Raw genomic sequence first — 27,694 nt, forward strand, 5'->3', positions numbered from 1 at the left:
GCGGGTCGACCACCTTCCTTCTATTGCAAGTTCAGGGCTATATTTTATATGGTCTGGTACTGTGACATTATCGATGAATGTTTTTATTTAATATACTGGAATTAGTCGACGTTGAAACCTAAAAGAAATATTAAATAAGGACTAGGGCTTACGGAAATAAAAAAACGTTGGACTTTGAAGCCATTGGAGGCCAGGTCAGTCCAGTCAGAGTCCAAGGCATGTGCGACAGTGCCATTATATTTCTAAAACACATTTTTTACCACCATAAACCATTAAGTATTAAGAGGAAGGACAGTATTGTGTTCGCTCAATTTTGTCTAGTGTCAAAATTAAATTATGTAGATGTGTTATCGAGCACAAAAAAGGTGTCGCGTCGTAACGATAGATGGTAAAAAAGTAATAATATTTGAGTTCTCGAAGATTTGTTATGGATTGAGCTGAGCCACTGAGACACAGCATGGCAAGTTTTAATACAATCTATTGCGGTGTTCATTACACGATTGACATCATCGACCGCATCAGGGCATTCGGAATCTGTGTTCGGAATGTATTCCCATTACTGACACACTAAACTCATCCGGGTTTTTTTTGTAACGACCCTTTTTTTCTATTTAGTCTATGTCTAAATCTCCTGGCAAATCCATGTGAGACCTAGGCAAATGCCCGTGGTTTGAATAAGATAATTTCGTGAAGCCCTGTAGGGTAACGACGTAGGGAATAATTGTAAATACAGTTCGATTAACCTTTGAAGGCCTTTCCTTTCCTCTCATCATTTCAATGGGTATAATATATGCTCGTTTTAAAAATAGAATAGGCATAATAGAATATTAACCATAGACAACATACCAGCTTCCATATCGGCAGCGGGCGACCTCCCGCGGCCACGGCTGGCCATTCACCCTGTATCCGTGTCACCACTGAATTTAAAAACAAACTATTAAATCAAAAAAGGAATTGCCATTTTGGACCCACTTGAGACGCGTAAAGATCGAGATTGATTTGAAATTGACTGAGAACTTAATGCATAACAGTTATAGAATGTAGTTTGTTCCTTTTTCGAATGATTTCAATCGAAGTGGCATTCCCAACGATTTGTTCCTATTGGTTGATTTTCGCGCGCTTTGCGTATTGTTTACAAGCTTTAAAATAACCCGTTTTTATCTCTTGTTAACTTTTCATTCAACATCGATCAATGTCCCTTGTGTGTGTGAAGGTTACACATACAGTATTGCTTATCGTGATCGCGCTATCTTGCCATTGTAAATGATTTAAATAATAAGTTGATAAATGGCGGCCTTGGGCGTGTCGAATTGTTATGAATGCACGTTTGTGTTACCGTTAGCGTACACCATAAGTCTCCATTGTTATTATTCAAATCTCAACCTCGCTTCACGTGCCTTCTAAATCTACTAAAACAAATTTGATACTATAAATATAATTTCAACTACTTTGGTATTTTCGACAGAACGTTCTGACATTAAGCCATGGGTATTTAAAGGGTTTTTGAAAGCAATTAGTGAGTCTACTGTAGAGTAGATGAGTTATCGACGCAACGCAAGGATGCTAGATCTTCATTACATACCCTCTCGGCATAGCCACAAGAGTACAATCGTACAGTATGGCCACTCCCGCTCCCCGCTGAAAGTGTCGCCCACTGGCTCTCGGTTACCTCACAGTACCTCGGTTACCTGTCAAAAACGCGAACAGTCGACCTGTCATATTTCACTCATACAAGCATAGTACGCGTTCACCTACACGAGATTAGACTGTGTGCTAGGAACGTGCCTCTTTCATAAATGATCGCCAGTGTCCGAGGTGTGGCATAGCTGTTATATAGGAATTAAGCTGCTGCTTATATAAAACGGTTGTGTTGGACTCTACTCGTTCCTTACAGAGACTACATTCCGGGTCTTATTTTAGTATATCCTTTTTCTAGATGGATTGTATTCCCTAGGGGAGATGGAGCTCTTACTTGTACCTACTCGTATAAATAGAGTAGACACTGGGTAACGTCACAAGTGGCGTACTATAGATAATAAGAGAGGCCTATGTTCAGCAGTGAGCGATAAAAGGATGATATGGTGATGATGATGAACGTCACAACACAATCGCTTACACTTAGCAATAGCTCTCCCTATTGCTCTTCTGTAGAGAGAGTCAGACTGCGTTTTGATCGCCACATAGCGTCAACAATTGTCACTTCAGCTAGTCCGACTGTACACAATTTTTTTAAGTGCTTAGTTGCCGCACCCAATGGCATGTTATGGACACCGTTAGTGAAATGACTGACAGAATAGGGAACGAAACATCAAATTAGCGGTTATTGTCTTTGGTCACGCACGCACTCCCCTTTCGTGTTTATCTGCACAAATGCTAGATTATGTGGGTTCCATTTCATTTTAAGCAATATTACGAAAGTTAAATGAATGATGTCTATGACCAGCAATTTACCCTTTATTAAAACTTACTTACTTCACTGGCTCAACGACCCAAAAAGGATCTTGGCCTCCGACACAAGAGATCGCCACTCTGCCTGCGCCACTTCACGCCATCGCCAGTTGGGTACATTAAAAAGAAGAATCAAATTCAGAGTTGTATTATTTATTTATTGAATTATTATACAGTCGACAAATATTACAATTTATCAGAGGCCCTGCAAAACAGTTTAACAGTTTGACTGCAGGATAAGAGTATCTTATTAAAAATAATTACAGGAAGTACCTAATATCTAATTAAATTTAAAATTAGGACTTAACAAGTTACTATGACAGGCTATTTAATAAATACATTTTTAATTTTCTCTTAATTTTATGCTTGTTTGGTTCGAGACGGATGTCCACAGGTAGACTATCGAGTTCTGTCACCGTAATAGTTGTTAACTCGATCGAACTCCTCACCGAAAATGGTCACAGAACTCTGTCTAAAATTATAGATTTCGATTGAAGAAAAAGTGTTGAAGTGCTTATTTGGATATTTATACAGATCTTATTGATCATCTACAAAAGTTTCTGAACTGTAAGTAATTCAGCGGATTTTACACGATTTTCTATATTTTGCCCTTCAAAACCCATTACAGATATACAGACTTTATTGGTAAATATAAAATATACATACTACACGTCATAGCCTTAAAAACTAGTTAAAACTATTACACTGAATTCGTCCATTTTAAATGAATTAAAACGAATGAATTATCTATAAGAAACGATTTAAGTTTCTTTTCGAATGTTTCATGGTGTGATACTTACCATGAGACCGAGAGATTAACAATACATATTTGATGATATCTTGCCGATCATAAGTCCAAGGCTGGATTCTCATTCTCACAAGGCTAATTTCACAGCACCTACACAGTACACACCAGCTATTGTACTTATTGTATCGTACCCACACTGTAGACGGTACAAACCTTTTACATCATTGTATGCAAATGCAATTTTTGCATCACTTTATGGGAGTGGACGTACGAGCTCCTTGCATGGTCGTAGGCAGTGCGATGCTTCATATATGGTGTAAATCTAGCAACTTAAACTGTTACGATACTGGCAGGCATCGGCAAATAGAGCAATGGCGGCGGATAAAAAAATTTAAGGCGCCGAAATTAGAATGGTTTTCCTATTCTTCGAAGTTCGAAATAAACTTTTTGATAATTGGGAAAGCTAGTAGGAATGATGTGTGTTGGACGATTTGCTGCTAAAAAGTATAGATGGGTGCAGTCCACGAGCTTCGAATTTTTTTCTGGTTTATATCGAGGATATTATGAATGCATGCAGAGTTCTAATTTCTTGAAAGTCGTGCGCAGTTCTGTGAAGAATGATTTTTAGTACTCTATGCCTTAATCTTAAAAATACGTCGTAACTGAAATTTAAGTTTAGGAATCGAAATCATGTGTGCATTATTTGGTTTTAGTACTATTAATTCGATCGAACTATACTTTGGACATATGTTACTAGATAAGATAGCTTGCTATGCATATCTATAGTATTATAATTATATTTATTTTACTTTTATAATAATCCATCCCTTTTGATCCCATTCGTCCTTGAATCTGAACACAAAGAACATTAAAACGCTATCTATGTAGCAACAAATGAACAAAGCAATAAAAATAAGGAGTAAAAAGCCCCTAGGTGTGCCCTATTAGCATAGGCAGGGGAGCGGCCGTTGGGGGACTGACGACTGAGGGTTGCCAGACATCCACATCCTGATTTTAATGAAAAAAAAAAAACGTTGGTTAAAAATTACTTTCCTACGAAAGTCTTAAAGGTGCCCATTAGCATAGACAGGGGAGTGGCTGTGGCGGGACTGACAAAAAAACACAAATTGCTAACCTGGTCAGTACTGCGCAAAATAGCAGGCAAGTATGGTCGCGCGGCGCGATAATGATAAAACGTCTGGCCGTCCCTGTCGCACTTACAAATAGTGCGATAGATATTAGGGACGATGTTTTATCATTTGCCTGCTCTTTTTAACCGCCTTCCAAATCTCAAAGGAAGGGGTTATCAAGTCGTCTGTATGTTTTTTTTTTTTTAATGTTTGTTCCTCGATATCTCCGTCGTTACTAGACCGATTTTGAAATTTTTTTTTTGATTGAATGTATATGCATTGGTCCCATTTTTCTCAGAACCCAGTTCTGATGATGGGATCCTGGAGAAATCGAGGGAACTCCTCAAATCTGAAAGGCATACATATGGTGATTTTTGTGTTTTTAAAGGAACAGCATGCATTTACGTACGGAACAGTGATATTTGGTGCAGTGGAACTCCTGATGATGGTCAGAATGGAACTCCTCAAATCTGAACGGCACACTTATAGTGACTTTCGTATTTTTATAAGAACAGCATGCACTTACGTCCAGAACAGTGATATTTGGTGCAGTGGAATTGCTGATGATGGTCAGAACGGAACTCCTCAAATCTGAACGGCACACTTATAGTGACTTTGGTATTTTTATAAGAACAGCATGCACTTACGTCCAGAACAGTGACATTTGGTGCTAAGGTCCGACCGAGATCTCGGTCTCGGTCTCGGTCTCCGCATTCTCGGCCGAAAATCGGGCCGAGATCTCGGTCTCGGTTCTCGGCCAAAATGGGCCGAGATTCTCGGCGAAACCGAGACTGTGATTTTGAATTTATTGCGCACTCGCGTCCGGTTTTTAGCTTTCCGTTGGTTACATCGCCCGTTTGGTATACCGATTTTAGTGATTTTGAAAGGGTTTTTATCGATATTGTATGCCAAAAACAAACAAATACCTAGGTATAATTCATAAAAGAGTAAAATTTTTACGACAACTTGATGTGTGTGGAAGACGACTAGACGACGACGACGCGAAAAATCAAATCAGCTAGGAAGAACAATACCTACCTATATGATAGAAATGGCGAATTATGGACGAATATCGAACGAAATTCTAAGCTTTGTGGATGCCGTTTTGATTTTTTTAATAAGTATGGGCTTTCCATAATCATGTTTTTGATATACATAATATTTTGGAAATAATCGCTATGAAAAAAAAAACTAGTTTGTCTCCCTTAACTTTGAATCATGTGCCTAAAAATACGTCAAAATCAAAGTAAAGCTTAGTAAATAAAAAAAACCTGGAAAACTACCCCTATAAAACACGTTTCGTCAACCTGTTTTATGAGTTCTTGCAAAAAGTCACAAAAATTCAGGGTATTAAACGCGCGTGAAAACCTCTGAAATTGCATGCCTCTAAGGCTATAGCGACTGCTTACCATCAGGCGAACCGTATACTCGTACTAGTTTGTCACTGACATAGTCTATTTTGCTACGGTAGATAGGTAAGGGGTGCGGTAGGTTTGGGTAGTTACGGAACTAAACACTAAGCAGGGCCCGACATGCTCTTGGTTTCCTGATTAACAAGCGAATTTCGATTATGAAAACCTTTTTTTTGTAAAAATTGCATGTTTTTTCACTGTTTTACAAATTCTCGGTCTCGGTCTCGGTCTCGGCCGAGAATCAAATTGAATCTCGGTCTCGGTCTCGTTCTCGGCCGAGACAAAAATATCGTTCTCGGTCGGACCTTATTTTTCCTTTTCGCACGTGTATCGTACGACGTTTTCCAGTACATATGAGCCTACGAAGTTTCGACCTGGCATATAATGAACCACTTCTCGAACTAGTGCGTAAAAAAACGACCATCTGTACTGAAAATACTTTTCTGCGATAGGTAAGACCTCTCGGCGCAAGATTTTTTGTGGCTTTCAATAACAATCTAAAAAACCTTTATGAAATGAGCATAATGACTCTTTGCTATGGAAAAGGACATACCTAATACATTTTTTTTGTACAGTCAAACACTAGATTTAAAAAAAATATTTCTTGTTCTCTGACAAATCCTGATGCCTGGTAACCCTAGCGGAACCAAATTGACACAGGACAGGAAGGGTAATTGAAATTTAAATGCATTTTGCGTTTCAATCGCTGCATTTGTTTTTCTCGAACGAAACCTATTGCCTTTGATAGATTTTTAACTCTATTATCTATGGACCAAGACATATTCTGAATCCATGAATGTGAGAACCACTATAGTTAGAAATCCACTTACTAACTACGTTGCATTTTGGGATTTTGTACTTTAGAACCTTATGGTATCAAATCGGTTTTTATTCAAGTATGATTTGTTTATTTGTTTATTTTGTGTAAAAAGTACATGAGCATTACAGTTCATGACAAAACCAAGTCGCTTATATACTAAAATTACTATTAAAAAATACGCATGCAGAAAATAAATATTACAGTCGTCATAAAAAATAAGAAAACAAATGTCAGAAATTACTAAACTAAACAATACAAATTCCATTAAAAAAAAACTATACACAAATATTATTCAAATAAATGATATCTAGTTTACATACTTCAATGTGTGCATAAGGGCTCTCTGCATCACATCGCTAGTCTCTATTGTCACGTATCACGAAATACAAAGTAAAACTGCATGTGCATCAATTTTCGGCGTCTTTTTGTTGAATTTGTTGCTTGTATTCTTCTACCTACTGGTATATATGTCGTGACCAAATCAATCTATGTTGATAAATCATTTCTTGATATGTCATTTTTGCATTGATCAGCTCAATATGATGCAAAGATGCCACATCTTGAAATGGACATACATATTTTAGTCCTATTTTAATGTTTTCTAATCGAACATGTGGAATATCTAAAAACATAACCAGCTGATAATCAATCTATTTATAGATAAACTGTGTACCGAAGCAAATTCAAACCGCGAGCCGTTGACGCAAAAACTTACTCGACAACGAACGAACGAAACATGATATAAAAAGTGTCCAAGATGATGAAGTTCAAATCGCTATTCCGTAGAGGCCCGAGCCAAGGGAAACAAGAACCGGCTTTGAAAGGCGCTCCGTCTGTGTCAAGTCTTGATTCGAAGCACCACAAAGTAGCACCAACGCGTGATAAGACTTTGAAGATCTTCGGGTCGAAAGAGAAGCTTCACAAAGCGCATAAGAAGTTGGGGAATAATAATGCTGTAGTGGAAGAAGGGGAGGGGGAGTTTGAAGATGCGCGGGGAGGGTATGACAGTGCGGAGGACCTCTCGCGAGGGTCGCAGGAGTGCGTGAGCCTGCCGGTGATGCTGAATGCGGACATGCCGGGCTTCCAGGAGGTAGAGCTGCGACCGAGATTGCCGTCTGAGGTATGATTTATTTTACATGTTTTTGAGCTGGTCTTCGGCCGAGGCTATAACGTCACTACTTTGAAAAAATCACACTGCTACTCAAAGTTAAAACGCTGTAGGTATACACTCCCTGCATAGTTATTACATTTCTCTTTTCAGTGACAGAAGAAGATACGAGTTTTTTTTCAAAGTAGTGACGATACGCTGGAGGCTAGATAACGATTTTTTTTTCATTCATGCTACGAGAGATAGGCAAAGCATACAGCGTCAACTACGGCAACCAGAAAACCAAGGCGTCAGAACTTTTAAAAGTCAGTTTTTTAGTTATTCCTAAACTATTTAGCCGTTAATGACCTGTTTTGTTACTTGGCTCCATCAAATATTGTCGCATCGCTTATCTAACTACTTGTATCTCTTCAATCAGGCATCGCTAGCATCAGGAGCCCGAGAACTGGAGACTCTTCGTCGGGAACTAGAAGCAAGCGTGATGGAACGTGCTCAACTCCAATCCAGGATTGAGGAGCTGGTGGAAAGATGCAGCGAGACTGAACGGCTGCGCTCACAACTGGAGAGACTCAAGGTTAGAGGATTATTCAGATTTATGACTTCCTTACAGAAGATTAAATCTGCAGGTTGAGGTCACAGTTGAGGTGCACCGGTTTCAATAACCACAAAATTAAAATTTTGAAAAAAAAAAACCCCGACCGCGACATAAATAGACCGATTTTCATGAAACATGGCTAAGAACACTCCCGACTAACTCAGCTTTCAGACAAAAAAACTAAATCTAAATCGGTTCATCCATTCGGGAGCTACGATACCGCAGACAGACACACACACAGACAAACAGACAGACAGACAGACACGTCAAACATATAACACCCCGTCGTTTTTGCGTCGGGGGTTAAAAACTTGGCTGGTAAAATTAAAGTAAATACAGCGTTTGAGTACGTGGGTTACCCGACCGAGGTTACCCGACCGAATAACATATAACATAAAGAAGTAAAGTTCCGCACGACCTACTAAACTGCTGGAATAAAATACCTATAAGAACTACTTATCTGCATAAGTGTGGTGGCATAGGCGTCACTGGCCGCTTTTTGCGAGAACCTCTATTACATTTTGTGTATCCTTGTCATCATCATTCGCTTGCCCTTATCCCAATCACTTGGGGTCGCCGCAGCATGTCTTTTTCTTCCATACATCTCTATCGGACGTCATCTCATCGTTCACTTGCATTCGTTCCACATCATCTCTCACGCAGTCCTTTCTTTTCTTCGGCTTTCCTCTCCCGCTTCCTACTTCCACATTCATCCGTAATACTTGTCTCATAAACTTTGTGTTTCCTTGTCATCATCATCCTCCTTGAGTTATCCCGGCATTTGCCACGGCTCATGGGAGCCTGGGGTCCGCTTTGACAACTAATCCCAAGATTTGGCATAGGCACTATTAAGTAGTTTTTGCGAAAGCGACTGCCATCTGACCTTCCAACCTGAAGGGTAAAACTAGACCTTATTGGAATTAGTCCGGTTTCCTCACGATGTTTTCCTTCACCGAAAAGCGACTAGAAAATATCAAATAACATTTCGCACATAAATTCCGAAAAACTCATTGGTGCGAGCCAGAGTTCGTACCCGCGACCTCCGGAACGAAATTCGCACGTACTTACCGCTAGGCTACCAGCGCTTTTGTGTTTCCTTGTATTGATTCTAAAGCTTTCTTCGCTTCCAGATGGCAGAAGCGGAGCGGGAAGCGGCGCTCGAGCGTCTAGCGGACGAGAACGGAGCGTTACGCGCGCGTTTACGCGGCGTGGCACATTCTCCGCTATCAGACAGCGAAAAAAGACAGCTGCTGTTGGCGCCAGCGCCGAGGAGGATGCACTCATCTGCGCCTGCATCTATCGCCCTCGCACATAATGTAAGTTATACTACTCTTACTATACTTGCTTGTAGCGGAGCGGGGAGCGTAGCGTCTAGCGGACGAGAACGGAGCGTTACGCGTGCGTTTACGCGTCGTGGCACATTCTCCGTTATCCGACAGTGAGAAAAGACAGCTGCTGTTGCCGCTGTTGGCTTCGACGCCGAGGATGTACTATACTCGCTTGTAGCGGAGCGGGGAGCGTTGCGTATAGCGGACGAGAACGAAGCGTTGCGCGCGTACAGTACATATGGCCCTTTGAAGTTTCGACCAGCCGGCGTATCATGCTTCCAATTTTATCACGTATCTATGTGGATAAAGTACCCGTCTCACTTTGGCAAGTATGTCAGTGTGAGAGTGACAGATGTCTTATCCACGTGGATAAGTGATAAAATTGGAAGCATGATACGCCGGCAGGCAGGCAAGCATGGCCGCGCGATAAATGATATAACATCAGGCCGTCCCTTTCGCACCACTTGTTGTCGCGACCATGCTATCGGTGCTGGGGCCCATTTCTCGAAGCTACAATTTACAAGCGGTAGTCAATGCATGTCTAAAATGACAAGTTGGAAAGAGACTTCCGCTTGTAACTTGTAACTTTCAGTTTTGAGAAATAGGCTCCTGGGGCCTATTGCATAACAATTTACAACTCATATTACAAGCGGTAGTCCCCCTCCAATTCATTTTATAAGAAAGAGAGTTCCGCTTGTAATACAAGTTGTAAATTGTTATGCAATAGGCCCCTGGTAAGAAATAAACTATACTTTGCGAAGTAGGCCGGAAAAGAGCACCATGTATATTATGTGCTGTAAAATATTTATATTGTTAGTATTGTTGTATAGTTTTCCGATAGTCGGTATTATTTCACAGTGAAGCATTCCTTTCCATTCATTTTATAAACATCGGAATTGTGATGCGGAGTAACATCCTTTATTGGCCTGAACACAATAAGGACTTAAATACTGACAGTTGTATAGACAACTTGGCAGAGGACGGTTCATTATAAATTGATTTTAGAAAAAAAAACCTTAGAATTTAAATGGTAGGTACTTTGTGGCGCAACAGACAAGTGAAAAAAAAAATGTATAAATTCGACGTTTTAAATATCGAAGCAGTTTCAAGTTTCTTATATGTCGCGTCTATACCACTTGTTACCTCTTCTGTTGTCCTAACGTTGCTTATCCCGTTGCCTAATACTCGATTTGAAGCAGTGTTTTCAGGTCCCAGTCATAGTAGCTCGTTTTAGGGTTGTTCCATCAAAACCAGCAAGAGAAAAGTGGACGAATTCGCCCATAATCTGTGAATATTTATTATGTTGATTTAGTGGTTAACTCAGTGGTGAGCAAAATAGACAGTCCGGCCTGCGGATGGACTTTATCCGCCCCGTCCTTCAAAATCGTGTGTGATATGAGAAAAACACTGTAGGTAGTAAAAATGCATTTTAGTTGTAAATCGGGCCCGCCTCTGAAACTCCTTCAAATTTTGGCCCCCGGTGAAAAAAGTTTTCCCACCACTGTATGACTGATAGATAATGCCTTTTGGCGTTAAGTCCGCCATTTGTAAATTTTTGTGTGAATTTGGTGCAATAAAGTTTAAATAAATAAATATTTCCGTTTCAGGGTGAAGGCGATAGCGGGGATGCGAGCACCCCCGAATGGGACAAACATTCTTCTTCATCGCTTTCAGAGGTCTCGGTCGCGTGCCTTCAGGACCGTATTCTGCAGATGGAAGAGCACCACTATAGGTAACTTACTTACGTGCCAACGATCTGTGGTTCTTTGTCTATCCCCAATAGGGATGACGACTACATAAAAAAATGGCATTCTGTTTAGTCCGTCAGCTAGATCGTCCAAAAATACTGAACACATATTTTTCGCTTTTTCTAATTAATGAAAAAATACAAAGATATAGAGCATCAAAGTTTCGGAGTGGGGGCTTGTGACGTCACTTCTAAGTAAAAATTGTACCTAGGCGTGACGTCACGTGAAACTTCAATGCACTGTACCGTCGTCATTTTTCGTTTACGAGAAAAAAGAAAAAATACGTGTCTAAAATTCTTTGATTTCATTCATCATTTCATTTTCATTTTTCATTTTCGTTTGTCCTCTTTTGACGTATTGGTGTGATAGAAAGGGACAAACGAACTTTATCGGCTTGATAACTTTAGTTAACGTTTATGAATAAGGGGGTAACCATAGACTTTTAGCATTAACAATGTACCTAGATTTGAAAATTCGACACCTGATCTTCGTCTTCGACCTTCGACTCATAAGTTATTGCAAAATTGAGTCGACTTTATTTTAGCTTAATACTTATCGTTTCAGTTCTTTCCAAAATGCAGTACCGTTCTGATACCGTTTTCCGATTACCGTTTTACTATAATTAATAACTTTTGATTTCAGTACAAGCGAAGAACTCCAAGCGACACTAGCCGAGCTAGCCGACCTGCAGACCCAGTTGGCCGACGCTCACGCCGACAACGAGCGCCTGGCCGACGAGAAACAAGTGCTGCTCGAGTCGCTGTGTCGGCAGACTGAGAAACTGGAGGACAGTCGCACTAAGGTACGGTACAAGATATTAGCTGGCTGACCGACTACTGGCCGACAATGGCTGCCCGGCGAAAAGCAACTGCGAGAGTCGCTTTGCTGGCAGACGGCGTCGAACTAATTTAAGTTACGGTTATTGGTTATGATGTTCTCTCTAGTCGTCCTTTGAAACTGCGGGCCGAAACAGACTGACTGCAATGTGTTATAGAAACTGCATCGGCAATTTCGGTATGCAGTTCCCACAATGCCCATGGCTCTCAAGCATTTTAAATTACGGAACAGGATTTTTCGTTATTTTAAGTTTTTAATATTATACGAGTAACATTATCGTCCCAGAGCTGTAAGAACCTCTTTTTGACACATGACAGCGTCCACAAAACGTAAACTCGCGCAACCTAATGAAATTTTAAATAAAATCCTGTAATAATATTTAAAAAAATCAAGTACTTAAAAACAATATTTCGCTTACTCTAAATATAATCTAACACATGTTACATTTTTGCGGATCTTCGTTAGTGAGTATTTTACGATATTATTATATCTCGCAAGATTTACTTATTATGTCATTTATTTTTAAACTAGTGCTGTGGCAGAGTCTGTCATTTCGATTCAAATGACATTTCAGTAAGTTGACAGAAATCGTATATTTGTTTAAGCGCCTCCTTATATAGGGCCTAATCGATTCAACCAATTCGAAATTAATCGTTAGATTTGGCAAACGATACGTCTTAGCCACATCGCAACATACTTCAAAACAAATTGTGTCAAAAATGTGAACTTACAAATCCGGGACAATAATTATTAGATTTATTAGTTAATACTTTAAATATATGTTTGCAGGTGGACACTCTTCAAGAAATGCTGCTCCGCGAAGGCATCGAACCGGAGGCACTGGTTTCTGGCGACACCGACCAACAACTTCTAGCAGTTCTCAAGGTATCATCCTATTGTTTTTCACTACATATACAAGGTGCTCGCGAGGAACCCAAATAACTTTAACGGCATATTTTTGGTCACATTTTAAGACTAAAATGTCATTTAAACTTTTCTAGATTTCGTCTAGTTTCAGAGTTATCATATTGTTACTCAGTACAAAAGGTCTTCTACGGCGCTGATGCGCAATTGTGGAGCATAGTCTCACAGTCGTCATTGATAGATGTCAAAATGTGACAAGAAAAACTTCAAAAAAAATTGGTTTTTAGAAAAATAAATTAAAAAACTCATTTTAATTGCCAATTTTATGGATACAATTTACTTTTTATGTGAAAATACATCCAAAAAAAGTAAAAAAAAAACAAATAAAATCCTTTTTTGGCGAAAAATTTTCAAATTCATATAACATTTTTTCTTTCTGTTGGCCTCAGAAACGCGTGGTTCAAATTATGCGGGTTCCTCGCGAGCACCTTGTATAAGGCACTGGACCCACCAAAAACGAGTAAGCGATGAGTTATCGGCGATAGAAACGAATAGAAGATAGTCGCGTTGATAGCGCGAGCGAGTTATAGTTCGTCGCCGAGCGATGAACTATAACTCGCTCGCTATCTCTTTTATTTACACGGGAGTGACTATCATTTTGTTCGTTTCCATCGCGGATAGCTCATCGCTTGCTCGATCGCTTTTGGTTGGACCAGTGCCTTAACCTGGACCAAAGACATTATTATTATAAATATTATATAATCTGTATAGACAGATAAAGTTAAGAAAAAACGTACCTCAGTACCATACAGAAAAAGGTACGGTGGCCTAGATGGCATTACACCTTAGGGGCACGCTCAGCTAGATGGCGCTAATATTAATATTTGACATTTTAACCCTTAAATGCATAGTGATGTATATGCATCATCTATTTTTGACTCTAATGACAGGTCAAGGTCATACATTTAAGGGTTAACACATATCAGGCTAAGAATATGGGCCAAATTGTCAAAACTGAGATTTAAAAGTTTTAAGCCTGTGTCAAGAGATGGTAGTCTATGCACTGTGATTACACATTTTACTTCGACAGTAACTCTCTATAATACTCTATCCTCTTTGCCTGGACGTATATCATTAATCACTGGGAGCACAGACTATCCCTTCATTGTATTTTTGGGTTGTAAATTACAACTTGTAATACCCAGGGCTAAGAAAATCGAGTATATATTTATTTAGAAAATTACTGTCAAATTAAAATGTGTAATCAGTTAAAACAATTTTTTAACTGATTTCAGGTGTCCCAGGAAGAGCGTAGACTGCTCATCACCAAGCAAGAGCAGTTGGAAGCAGAGTTGGCCGAGACCAAGACGTCCTTAGACGAGAAAACCAAAGAAAATGAGTCGCTCGCTGAAAGAGTCAGGTAATTGTCTCGCAGAAACTTTTTTCGCATATATTTCATTTGTATCATTTGGCGGAAACACCTTACGCAGAATATGATGTGGCATAAATTATTTCCAAACATTAATTTGTATAAATAGATAGTCACACTAAAAAAAAACTTAACTATGAACTTATAAATAAAACTATAACTAAACCAAAACTACCTATGAAATAAAACCCTACAAATAAAAAAATGTTTCTAAATCTGAGCCGACCGGTAGGGTGCCCAGAAGGCTGGCAGCATTCCCAGATTTTTATAATACCAAATTGAACTTGGGCGTAATGTTGATGAGCATAATAGTCGAACAGTACTTTCGCAGATAATATTTGTGCATAATATTTAGGTGGCATAAAGTTGCAATTTGCTTTTTGATAGCGAATCAGATGTGTTGGGAATGCAAGATACCTAACACTCCTCGCTTCGCCCGTCGTCGTACCTAACGGGGTCTTTGGGGATTTGACTTACTCTCGTTAGTAATATTCAACTTCCTCCCCTTGTTGCACAATGTACTATTATTAATGAACAAAACGCCACTCGTAGTGAACAAAATTTACAGTGTACAGTCGCCGTCATAAGTAAGATACATCGTTATATCCTAGCGGCTAAAATGTGTTAAGAAAAACTGAACACATATCATAATGTCTTCACAATTCGCGAGGTCATTCAAATTTATCCGAGATGAGTTCATTTTGTTGTTTCCTTATATTTGTAGCTTCACTCAAAAAATGCACTAACTAAAAAGTAAAAACATCTTCTCGGTCCACTGGTCCACGGTTTTATCAAACAAGGAATAAAGTGGCCTCAAAACTTTATCGAGGATGACATTGAACAAATTTAAAGTTTCTTATTTTGTGTGCTATATTATGCAATACTTTATAATACTATAAATAAAATAAAATAATAATAATAAATATTATAGGACATTCTTACACAGATTGACTGAGGCCCACGGTAAGCTCAAGAAGGCTTGTGTTGTGGGTACTCAGACAACGATATATATAATATGTAAATACTTATATACATAGATGACTCAGGAACAAATATCTGTGCTCATCACACAAATAAATTCCCTTACCGGGATTCGAACCCGGGACCGCTTCGCAGCAGGCAGGGTCACTACCGACTGCGCCAGACCGGTCGTCTAACTAATATTATAAATGGGACAGTGTGTGTGTCGGTTTGTTTGTCCGTCTTTCACGGCAAAACGGAGCCACGAATTGACGTAACTTTTTACGTGAAGGTAGTTGAACTTCACCACTTAAAAATTTAGTCTTTCGAACCCCCTACTTTCCTAAAATGGGGGGTGGACGTTTGTATGGAGCATTCTGCAATTTTCGAATTTAACGCGAGCGAAGCCGCGGGCAAAAGCTAGTAGGTACTTTATAATACAGAGTGTAACAAAAATGGTGGTGATCCGTCTAAGGGCGTACTCAGTATCGTATTCTTATCAGGAAAAAGTAGAAGAAAATTTTTTTTTCGCTAAAAAAATTTTCACTTTTGTATGAGCCGGGCCGCGCGAATCGGTCGAATCTCCATACAAAGATAAAAAAATTTTTTGCGAAAAAAATTTTTTATCCTACTTTTTCCTGGGTGGCTAGCCGAATGGCACAATCGCTCACGAAACGAAGCGCTAGTAGATATCTATCTCTATCGCGCTTGCGTATTGGCGCGACAGAGCCAGCGGCGTATCGCTTTCGTTTGGCGTCGGAGAAATGTCATTCGGCTACGGGGCCTGATGAGAATACGATACTGAATACAGGCGCGGATCCAGCTTCGTGCCCAGGGGGGGGTCACGTGGTAAAGGCCCGGGGCCCCAAGGGGGGTCACGTGGTCTATTTGTATGGCCAACTTAGGCTCCAGGGGGGGGTCATGACCCCCATGACCCCCCCCCTGGATCCGCGCATGACTGAATACGCCCTTAAACGGATCACCACCATTATTGTTACACCCTGTATAACAAATATAATGTAAGAGCGGGCATCAAACTGCGAGGAGTGGAGAAAGGAAGGGGAGGCGTTTGCCCAGCAGTGGGACACTACTTAGACTACCTATTAAAAAAAACCGGCCAAGTGCGAGTCGGACTCGCCCACCGAGGGTTCCGTACAAACTTTCAATAGTTGAATCATCAAATGTTATTCATATAACTCTACAGACTTGACTAAATCCCTCAAGACTCAATTTCCCACATAACCAGTAATATTTTAATACATTTAGGTACAATTTTATTGTTAGACAACGTCCGAAGAAAAGTTTACGACATGTCGTAAGGACGCTCCTGAACCGACCTCATTAGTTATTATATCAGGAAAAACGCGATGTAGGAAATGAACGTTCAACGTACAGCGACATCTATCGGCAAATTAAGTAAACTAATGTGCGCAAAGCCGTCTTGTGTTCGTAATTTTGTATTCGCTTAATAATTTTTTCCACAGAACATTAGAAAGCACCGTGGAACGTTGCGAGGCGGAGCGCCTGCAGTGGGAGCACGAGGCGGGCGCCGCGCGCGAGCTGGCGGGCGCGCGGCAGATACAACTCACGTCGCTCGGGGAACTGCTCGAGCAGGCGAAAGCTAAGGTCAGCTCAACCGAGACCGGATAGTATAGTAAAACGTTGCGAGGCTTCCACTACACTGTAGTGACTACAGTAAGAGCACGAGAATTGGGGCCCATTTAGATGGTACGGGATCTCGTATACGAGTTATATTTCATTGCGGTATTGTGTAAATTGTATGCCCGCAATGTAACTAAAATCGCATGCGACTTCGCACGTCTAAATCAGGCGAGGCAGGTGCAGCTCACAATTATTAGCACAGGCTAAAGCTAAGATCAGTTGTGGTAATTCTACATGAGACTGGAAAGTTTAGTTTGGTGTCTTCCGAATTATGTTTTTAGCATCGATTCAATAGTTGTTAGCTTCCAGAAACCTTCGGTCGTTGAAAATAAAAAACCAAGAAAAATTTGAGTTATTATAATAGGGAATATGCACGTAACTCCAAAATGTCAAAAATATTTTTATTTGTAATCTTTATTGCTAAAAAGCATACGTTTACAAAATAATTTTTAAATTTATGGTATTAATTCAATAGTGAAATTAAATTTTCAGAAAGTGGCATTTTTATATTCCTGCACAAATTCTCAAAACGCAACGTGACATCATGTTACACTTGACGCCTGTAAGTGGGAGCGAGAAAGAGTTATTCTTTTCTCACTCCCACTCATGATGTACGGCCAGACGTGTGACGTCAGATCACATTCGTTCGAGCACGCCAAAATGGCCGCGTTTAAATTGCTCGTAAATGAAATGAATGAATGTTGGTTTTAATTTTTTTTTCTAGTTTCTTAGTTTGTGTTACATTTATTTTTAGTAATGTTATAGTAGAATCGTATAAATAAAATCATATTTCCTATTGTACACAATGTTTCCAGGTTTTTAATACGTACTGAATGTAAAATCCTTAGTTGGCAGAGCGCGCCGGCGCGGCCGAGGGCTGCGCGGAGGCCGAGGCGGCCGCGGCGGCCGCGCGGCGCGAGGCGGACGCCGCCGCCGCGCGCGCGCACGCTCTACACGAGCGCCTCGCGCACGCGCAGAGGCAGCTGGACCGAGCACACAGCGATGCTAGGAAACTACACGATGACGCACTGGTGAGATAAAGAAGGAGAGAGGGAGAGATATAGACAGCCGTCTCACGAGTTAAAAGAGACAGTTAGATCGTGCGCGTAGTGGACACTAGGACTCTGCATGATGATAAAAGAGAGAGAGATAAAAAAAAATAGAAGCAACCGTACAGTGTAGGTACGCGCCGAGTCAGTCGCACTTACAGTGAAGTTATTTCTGCACGAAGATGAAGATAAGAGCCACGATAAAAAATCACAATAACTGCCAATCACTACAAAAACAAAAACAAATCACTTAAAACGTTTAATAGGCTAGTTTCCTACTAATCAAATTAGCTTCTTTTTATGAACTGTCAAAACGATTTGCTAATATGGAATTACTATGAAATACTGAGGAGTGAAGTCACGGTCAATTCATTTACTTTATATATTTCTCTTTGACTTATTAAATAGAAATTATGTTTAAACATAACTACTGTCCATATTTTTATTCTAATTATGCGGTGCTTTATTTAGTGCACTGCATAAAATAGTTTATTTCAAGTATAGGCAACTAGCCTATTGCGGGTCTCTTTCTGAATAATTCGTGATAGGGGCTACTTGTGTCGCTTAACTTCAAACCTGGGTAAATCCATTCTGCTTTAAGGTTAAATATAAAAAAAATATAATATGATCTGAAAGATAATCAACCTTATAGCAGAATGGATTTACCCAGTTTTGAAGTGAAGCGGCACACTTTTCTTCTATATGATTACCATAAAAGTATCCACCAAAGAGGATCGAGTATTATAGAGAATTACAGTCAAAGTAAAATGTGTAATCACAGTGCATAGACTGCCATCTCTCGAGTCTCGACACAAGCTTAAAACTTTTGAACCTCAGTTTTGACAATTTGGTCCATATTGTTAGCTTGATATGTCTTAAAATGTCAAATATGTATTAATATTAGCGCCATCTAGCCGAGCGTTCCCCAAAGGTGTAACGCCATCTAGGCCACCGTAACTTATTCTCTAGGGCTTTGAGGTACGTTTTTTTCTTAGACTTTATCACGGAGTGACATATGTCTTTGATATCCACTTAATATGGGTTAAGTTAAGTTGCTCATTTTTTTTTATAAAAAAAAAAAGTTGCTCATACTCGTACTCCACCTATTTAACATAATTTTGCGAAACAAATAACATCCATCCATTTCCAGGTGTCCCGCAACAACGCCAAGTCGACGATCTCAGAGCTGGAGTTCCAGCTGGAACAGCTGCGGCAGGAGAAAGCTGCGCTCCAAGCTGAACTACAGACCGCCCAGGACGCCACTGCAGAGCTACAGATACAGGTAAAAGTTAACTTTACGTTTTAACCCGTTCGCTGACAGTGCTCCGCCTGTCGACGCAGATAAGATGTTTATTTGTAAATGTCATGTACAGTCAGCAGCAGAAGTTCCGTAACGGGCAAGGTGTTCAAAATGAACTTAACACGATCTTATTTTTAAGACAATATGAGCGTGTTAGGATCATTGGGAACACCTTGCCCGTTACGGAACTTCTGCTGCTGACTGTATTACATAGGATCTTAAAAGGGTTATTAATTTGAATAGGAGATAGTTATTAATTTGAATAGGTACAATTATGGTATAATAATTTTTGGACATAGCATAACATAATTCGAGTAATACAATTTAGGAATAAATCCATACCAATATTATAAATGGGAAAGTGTGTGTGTCTGTTTGTTTGTCTGTCTTTCACGACAAAACGGAGCGAAGAATTGACGTGATTTTTTAAGTGGAGATAGTTGAAGGGATGGACAGTGACATAGGCTACTTTTTGTCTCTTTGTAACGCGAGTGAAGCCGCGGGAAAAGCTAGTATTATATATATAGACATAAATATTGATTTAATTGTTTCCAGGTCCAAGTGGCAAGCGACGAAAAACTAGCATTAATGAGCAGAGCGGGCGAAGCGCTCGCACACGCTGCGGAAGTGGAGAGACAGCTCACGGACGCCAGGGCACGGAACGCGCAGCTCGCGAGAGAACGAGAGAGAGATGTGAGTATCAATATAGGTACTTACTTACTTAAGACGACTATTCTCAAAAAAAACCTTAGGTAACTTATCTACGGTAGTGTCCTATGTGAGGTGTGTGTGTTGTGTTCCTGCCGGTGAGTAAAGCTACCAGAGCTCAACGAGGGTGCGGTGTGCTGATGACGGGAGGACTTACGGAACTAACTTGTTCCTGTTCCGTCTATTGTCCTTTGAGTCGTCGGCAACCCAAACCCTCCTTAGAACTTGTACACTCCTTTTTGCTGTGTACAGCAACAGGGAATGTACAAGTTTCTAATGGGGTGGCAACGCGCATGTGACACTGTTAGCTGTGACCGCTTTACATCAGGCGGGCCGTATGCTTGTTTGCCACCGACGTAGTATTAAAAAAAAAATGATCGATGAACGACGTCCCTTAATAAAAGTTGTTCTGTTCAAAGTGCTTGATTCACTTATACGTTACCTTTAACCCTGTACACTTACTTATAATTTTGAATATTAATTCATCGACTCAATAATTGTGTCATTTTTTTCACCCCAGGAAGCGGAATGGAAGCAGTTCCAATCCGACCTGCTGATGACGGTGCGGGTAGCCAACGACTTCAAGACGGAAGCGCAGCGCGAGCTCGAGCGACTCGTGTCCGACAACAAGGCGGCGAGAGACAGAATACGGGCTCTCGAGGACCAGATACATTCGCTCAAAGGTACGATACACAACACTGACCGGCAAATGTTTTCCACCGATCGGTTAGTGTGCTCACGAAACGCTCACGATAATATCTATTTCGTAGCTATCTATCTCTATCGCTCTTGCGTACTGGCGACAGAGGTAGACTATATTTCTGCCGCGTTTCGTGTCGCAGAAATGCCATTCGCATACGGGGCCTGAAGTATTTAGAAGCGATAGAGTCCGTCCGGAGCCTACAGCATCCGCGAAGGGCCGGTGGAAATCGCACTAACGGCCGAGCCACGACATTGGTCTAAGCGCACAGCGGTGAGCGGCAGCCACAGACCTATCATTTCGCTTACGCTTAAATACTGCTGAAGTGTGCAAAAGAGAAGCTGTCACTATATGATCATCCTATAAAGGGTTAAAAGACTTTGTAACATCTCTAGTTACATACATACCTATTATTTGCAACTTACTTTTAACAACTTACTGTAGTAGGTACTCATAAATTTTGTTTGGTAAAATAGTTTTGATATGATTGATTGTGAATGTGTATTTCTGGTAGGTACTTATTGTAAATAAAATATTGTAGTTTTGGATATTAGTGCATGTTGTATGGTGTAAATTTTTGGTAAGTTTAGTATGGGCTATTGTATTATTTAGGTACTTGTGAAAAGGAAACAACACGACTTGCGTGGTAGGATATAAAAAAATAAGGTACATCACATACATAAATAATTATTGAAAATCGGTGAAATTAACTAGCGTTGCTGTAGCTGTGAGGGTTTTCTGATATTATTCCCTGTTTTTTTTAAATTCATTTTGGACATTTGACATAACATAATAAAGACGTAAAAAATTCCGTATTTAAGCTGCTAAAGCATTACTACAAAATATTGTGGAGGTCAAATAGCCAAAATCGATAAGTTCTTTCTTACACAATTAATATCGTTGGTAAATATATCATAGTCGTCACAGTTATAACATATAGTCTCACCAAAAAGAGTAGAAATTAAAAAGTGACAACATTGTAGTGTCATCCCCTTCAAATCAATATGTGTGAGGAAACGGGACGACACTACGATGTCGCCACTTTTTAATTTCTAGGTACCTACTCTTTTTGGTCAGACTGTAAGCACTAATCAAGTGTAAAGCTTGCGATGTAGTCGTCACGACACTAACCGACTTACATCATTGTACCGTGTACTACATACCTAATCTATTTGTACATACAGGTGTTGACCGATCCATCTCGATGGATAGCGTCATCTACTCAGATGACGACAAATCCAGCGAGTTCAGAGACTCCCAAAGCGATGTATCTAACAAAGACATATTCAGTAATATCAGAACGAGGTATCTATCGAGGGTCCATAGCGTGTCAGACCCTAGTTTGAAAGATACGAGTATAGTCAGTCAGGCGTTCTATAAATCCAGTGTTCCCGAGGCAAAGATTGAAGGGATTAAAGTTGAAATTGATAATGTTACGACAGATGAAACAAATGATGATGATAAAGTTGGTTTAGACACAGATGACACGCTTAAAGATGTAGATAAAGCTAAGCTAAAGAGGCAAGATGCTATCGATGCAGATATAGATAAAATTAAAAGGCAGGATGCTATTGATATTGCAGCTGAAAAAGTAAAACGGCAAGACGCATTTGATAATACAGACAACCGAGAAACTATTGACGAATTTATAGTTCCTATTGTTACTAAAGAAAATGTTACCAAATCAGAGTCTTATGAAACTAAAAAACCAAGAGCTGGTACTATTTTTAGTACAAACCTAAGAGGCGTTTATAATGGTAAACCAAAAGCTTACAGTCTAGATAATCTACATAATGACGGTGACTTTAGAACATCGTTAAAGGAGGCTACTAGTATAGAGTTTATAGGTGCTAATAATTATAGTGAGACGTCTTTATTTACTGAAGGGTCAGATAATGTGTTTCTTTCTCCTCTTGAGAAGAACAATACATTTGTAAGTGATCTTGTAGACCTATTACCGAAACCTAAAACATGTAAAGTTTTAGATAAAATAGTAGATAAGGAAAGTGTTAATGATATACCGGTAGTCAAAGCAGCATCTATTCTTCCTTTTCCGTATCCTAATGATATAAAAACATCTCCAACTAACCCGTTTGTACCATTTGTTCAAGACGTTATTCCTAAAGTTACTGAAGTTAAAGAAAAAAGTGTGACTAACAAACCAGAACAGATACCAGATCCAAAAACAGTTCCTGAAGACCCAGTCGAAAAAGAGTTTAAGAAAGTTAATGAAGACCTTAAAATGACATTTCGGTCGGCAATTGAACGAATTATTAAAAACGGTAGATCAGCGAAAAGGCCTTCGAAGGATTTAAACACAGACACACATGTTCAAATTATTACTGCTGTTAGTAAAAATGTAGAAAAAATAGACAGCCAGAGCCAGAGATGTGATTCTCCTGAAATAGTAAAAAGAGAGTTAAACAACAATACGCATAAAAGGGAAAAGGATTCTGATACGATAGATTTGAATGTGCCAAAAACACCTAAAGCTGTAGAAACGAACATTTCGGAAAATAAAAACCCATTCATAGAAATTATTACTGAACCAGCTCCAAATAATACTGAGGTCGCAACAGCAGTTGACGATAATATTAGTTACCATTTGAAAATAAACACTCTTAATGATACTAGTTTTGAACAAGCTCCAGATGTTACAGTCGCTCGTAAAATAACCCCTCCCTTTGAAAATAAGCAAGAAAAAATTAGAGGTTTCCTAACTCCTATAAAAATTGTTGATGGCAACATTAGTTTGCAAAGTAGTAATGCGTCTTCCCCAATTGTAATAAGCCCGGTTCTAATTCAACCAATCTTCTTTAGACCAAATGTTACTCCTGTTGAAGTTAAACAAGAAAGCAAAAAAGCAACTATTTATTTTGACGATACAGACCAAGTTCGTGCTAGTGAGGAATCAGCACCAAAAAGTCCATTAAAGGCCGAAGATAATCAAAAGAAAAAGGGAATATATCAAAAGAATTCAAAGTCAAAATTGCCCTTTCTCTCTTGGAAATCATTTGGATCAAATGAAAGCATATCAGACTCCAAATCTCCAACTAAAACTAAACCTGAGGTTAAAAGTGTTGCTAAGTTGCCTATAAAGCCAGAGTTTCTCATTGATAACAAATATTATCAGCCAGTACAAAATGTTCCTTTTGTTATTAATACTTCTCAGTCTTTAGCATCAACTGTTACTAGAACAGAGAACACCAATCCATTTATACCACCCTTTCATCGAAGACAATCATCGGAACTATCAACAGAAAACTATTATGAGGAAATAGGAGAACCTACCATACCTATCACCATTGAAAAGAACGTTGCCGATGATGATAAAATTAATAAAAATCTTGCCAAAACCGAGCTAGCTAACGTACCAAGAGAAGATATATTAGTTGTACCAAGACGACCTAAAAGACCTAAGAAAGAGAAACGTGTCAATCCGAAAATAATACTGACACAAGATGAAGAACCTACTGAAATTCGTAAAGAAATGGCTCTAATTACAAAATCCGTGATATCTCTATCACGATCCCCCAGTGCAAAAGAGCTGACTAAAAAACCTATAGGTCCTGTAAGTGAAATCGTCTATAACTTAGAAAAACCTGCGTCTGATGCCCCTAGAAAGTTGTCTTTACAAGGTCAGAAAGCGCCTACAATGGAGCCCAACTTCGGTTCTTTGCCTCGCGAGAAAAAGACCTACCACTGGAAGACCCTGGAGCACAAAAGACTGTCGCACCCGATCAGGTCGTTGAATGACCCGCTGCCGGCGCGACCGCTACGTAAGTCAGGCTTCGCCGCGTCCCGTGTGATGTCAATAACTGGGTTGATTGTCCTTATTAGTGGAAAGTCTTTGGAGTTAACGACAATTTTTAGGTTAGACCTTAGTGTACATTTTTCAGAACACCCTTTCAAGTTTATGCTGTTCTTTGCATCACGTTTTTGAGAATAGCTAGGTTCTTTTACAGGTCTTACCCAAATTAGCCAGTTTCTTTATCAAATGAACTACCAAATATCTATTTCTTTTTTGATATGTGCTTAGCCTTAGGAGTACATCCATTAGGACATGTCTTATTTGGATTATTGTTGTTGACTTCTAAGATTTGACCACTAATAAGGACTATATTTCCGAACTGCCAGAGACATTGGTCAGTTCGGAAGGAACCCTACCCGTATGTCTGAAGTAACGTCGAGTGTCGTGTTGTTTGGACTCATTGGTGGTGGGAGGTGGTGGTCTATGTCTAGTGTGCTTAGCTTTAAGAATCGTTGACATCTATTCTGGCCTTTTTTAACCCTGACGTTGAGGGAGTGCCGAGGTAAATAGCGAGCGTGATTTTTTAATTTCAGACACTACCAAATTCAATTTAAAAAAAAAACTCCGTTTAGCCTTCAAAGTCTCTTTTATGAATAGGCTTTTGTAGCTCTTTTACACTTCGCTTCTTATTTCTTGTACAGTCAAGTGCAAAAATACGTATCGAAATAATCGTCTCATAAATATGGTACTACGCTCTTATTGTAGCAGAGTATGCTTCTATGCAGAGGATCTGGTGATAGTGGCTAGGCAAGAACTACTGGGTCGGTCACAATAAAACTCCAATACTCACATGAAGTAAAATAATATATTGCTCAGAATATATATCTACTTATGGTCGTCAACAATAAACACAGCAATTACAGACGGGATTAACTTAATTAAATATTAAGTACTTAGCTCTTAAAATATAGGTAGCGGCCATGACGAGGCGATCAAGGAAGAGAGAGAGAACAGAACAGTTTGACAGGCGGTCAGTGTTGCCAGAGTTGAGAATACATGCTCCAACACTTCCCCTTATTCTCAATATTGGCAACATTCATATTCACTAAATAAAACAGTATATAAAAATATGAAGTTACATGCCAACAAAATCTACAACACATGTGTATGCATTCACGTACAATACAAATTAAATAGCAGGCTAAACATAAACATTATTTCAAAAAGTTAGTTTCAGACTCATGCTTACTAATTAAATTTAAACCTTTCATAAATGTTTTATGTTTTGTTGTACATAATGGCTTAGTAAGTATATCGGCTGTCATATAATTTGTAGGTAAATATTTTACAGTTATACAATGCTGTTGGATTAAATCCTTAACAAAATGATAGCGGATATCTATATGCTTGGTGCGCTTGTGCGAGTACTCCTTAGCTAATAACAATTTTTGAGCGCTTTGATTATCATTAAAAATGACAGGATCATAATGTTTATCAATTATTTCACACAGGAAATTCTTAATAAAACACAATTCTTTCGCTACATCACTAATAGCTAAATATTCGGCTTCTGTGCTGCTCAAGGCCACGCATCTTTGTTTCCTAGACTCCCAGCTCACACAATTATGACCTAATTTCACTACAAAGCCTGTATATGACTTTCTGTCATTTATGTCATTTGCCCAATCTGAGTCAGTGAAGGCTGTTATATTTAAGCTTTTACTTTTATAAAAACATAGACCTATGTCTATTGTTCCAGCTAAATATCTTAAAACACGCTTTGCAGCTATCCAGTGACTTTTATCAAAGTTACACAAATATTGACTTAGCTGACTACAGCTGAAAGTAATATCAGGCCTTGTACATACAGAAAGATACATAAGACAGCCGACCAATTGCCTATAATTATAAATATTATCATCTAATGTCTCAGTGTCTGTTTTTAGTTTAATGTTTGGTACTAAAGGTGTTTCTACATTCCATCATATTAAATTTCTTAAGCAATTTGCGAATATATTCAGATTGATCTAAAATTAATACATCTGTACTTCTAGTGACACGCATACCTAAACAGCTTGTTAATTTACCTAAATGTTTTACATTAAAATTTTGCTGTAACAAATTATACAATTGTGTTGTGTCACATGTAGAGAAAATGTAAAAATCGTCCACATAGAGAGCTATAATGGTAAGATCCTTATCACACTTGCGTATATAAACACAGGGTTCATTTTTGCTCTGTATATAACCATTTGTAGAGAGCAAATCATGAACCTTCAGGTTCCACATGCGACTGGCCTGTTTAAGCCCATATATGCTCTTTTGCAATAAACAAACCTTTCGTTCATCAGACACAAAACCCTTAGGCTGCTCCATATAGATCCTCTCATTCAAGTCGCCATTCAGAAATGCCGTGGTGACATCAATATGCTCTATGGACATATTATATTCATGAGCCAATGAGAATAGAATACGCATCGTTGAATGACGCACGACAGGAGAGAATGTATCTGTATAATCTATACCTTCTTTTTGTGTAAAGCCGCGAGCAACTAAGCGAGCTTTAAACCTATCAAATTTACCCGATGTGTCATGTTTAAGTTTATAAACCCACTTGCACTTAATGACATTCACGTCAGTGGGCCTATCAACCAACTGCCACACATTGTTTTCAATTAATGAATTATATTCCATTTCCATTGACTTTTTCCATTCATTAGAATTACATGACGCTACTGCCTCTTCATAAGTTTGAGGTTCATCTAATATAGAGCTGGCAAACATACCCAATTCGTAGTCACCAAACCTGGTCGGTGGTTTACCACGAGTCGCTCGAACAGGGCGGTCGCTGACGGTTACAGGTCCTCCTGAACTAGTAGCGCCTTCCCCTCGAACTGCAGTGTCGCTAGCGGGCAGGGGCTCCGGAAGCAGCTCCGCATCACGTGACTGCTGCTCAGAAGAGGTATCTTCCTCTCCATTGGTGTCTTTGCCAGACTCGTCATCTGTAAAACCATAAGAAAAATTATTAGAATTATTCTGTTCATCATGACTTGACTCTCCTTCATTTGGGTTTTGACTAGAATTTACATTTGACTGA

The 27,694-nt window shown here is 39.4% G+C and overlaps 1 protein-coding gene across 13 annotated transcripts in view; it reads left to right on the top strand.

The window, feature by feature from the left end:
- LOC125236257 (cytospin-A-like) overlaps positions 1–27,694 on the top strand; it is an 84,931-nt gene that overhangs the window by 41,858 nt on the left and 15,379 nt on the right. For 8 of the 13 annotated variants that reach the window (XM_048142950.1, XM_048142951.1, XM_048142954.1 and 5 more), the window contains exons 2-14: positions 7,219–7,678; positions 8,085–8,240; positions 9,392–9,577; positions 11,197–11,321; positions 11,980–12,139; positions 12,964–13,059; positions 14,334–14,458; positions 16,912–17,053; positions 17,938–18,120; positions 19,289–19,420; positions 19,994–20,131; positions 20,667–20,829; positions 22,031–24,625. In XM_048142950.1, coding sequence (XP_047998907.1) covers positions 7,316–7,678; positions 8,085–8,240; positions 9,392–9,577; positions 11,197–11,321; positions 11,980–12,139; positions 12,964–13,059; positions 14,334–14,458; positions 16,912–17,053; positions 17,938–18,120; positions 19,289–19,420; positions 19,994–20,131; positions 20,667–20,829; positions 22,031–24,625 — 4,564 coding nt within the window. In that variant the 5' untranslated portion in view covers positions 7,219–7,315. Of the gene's footprint in view, positions 1–7,196; positions 7,679–8,084; positions 8,241–9,391; positions 9,578–11,196; positions 11,322–11,979; positions 12,140–12,963; positions 13,060–14,333; positions 14,459–16,911; positions 17,054–17,937; positions 18,121–19,288; positions 19,421–19,993; positions 20,132–20,666; positions 20,830–22,030; positions 24,626–27,694 lie in introns of all 13 variants that reach the window. The other 5 variants (XM_048142948.1, XM_048142947.1, XM_048142949.1 and 2 more) reach the window with 3 other exon arrangements.

This window comes from Leguminivora glycinivorella, chromosome 19 (assembly GCF_023078275.1).
Source record: "Leguminivora glycinivorella isolate SPB_JAAS2020 chromosome 19, LegGlyc_1.1, whole genome shotgun sequence".
In the NCBI taxonomy this organism is placed as follows: domain Eukaryota; kingdom Metazoa; phylum Arthropoda; class Insecta; order Lepidoptera; family Tortricidae; genus Leguminivora; species Leguminivora glycinivorella.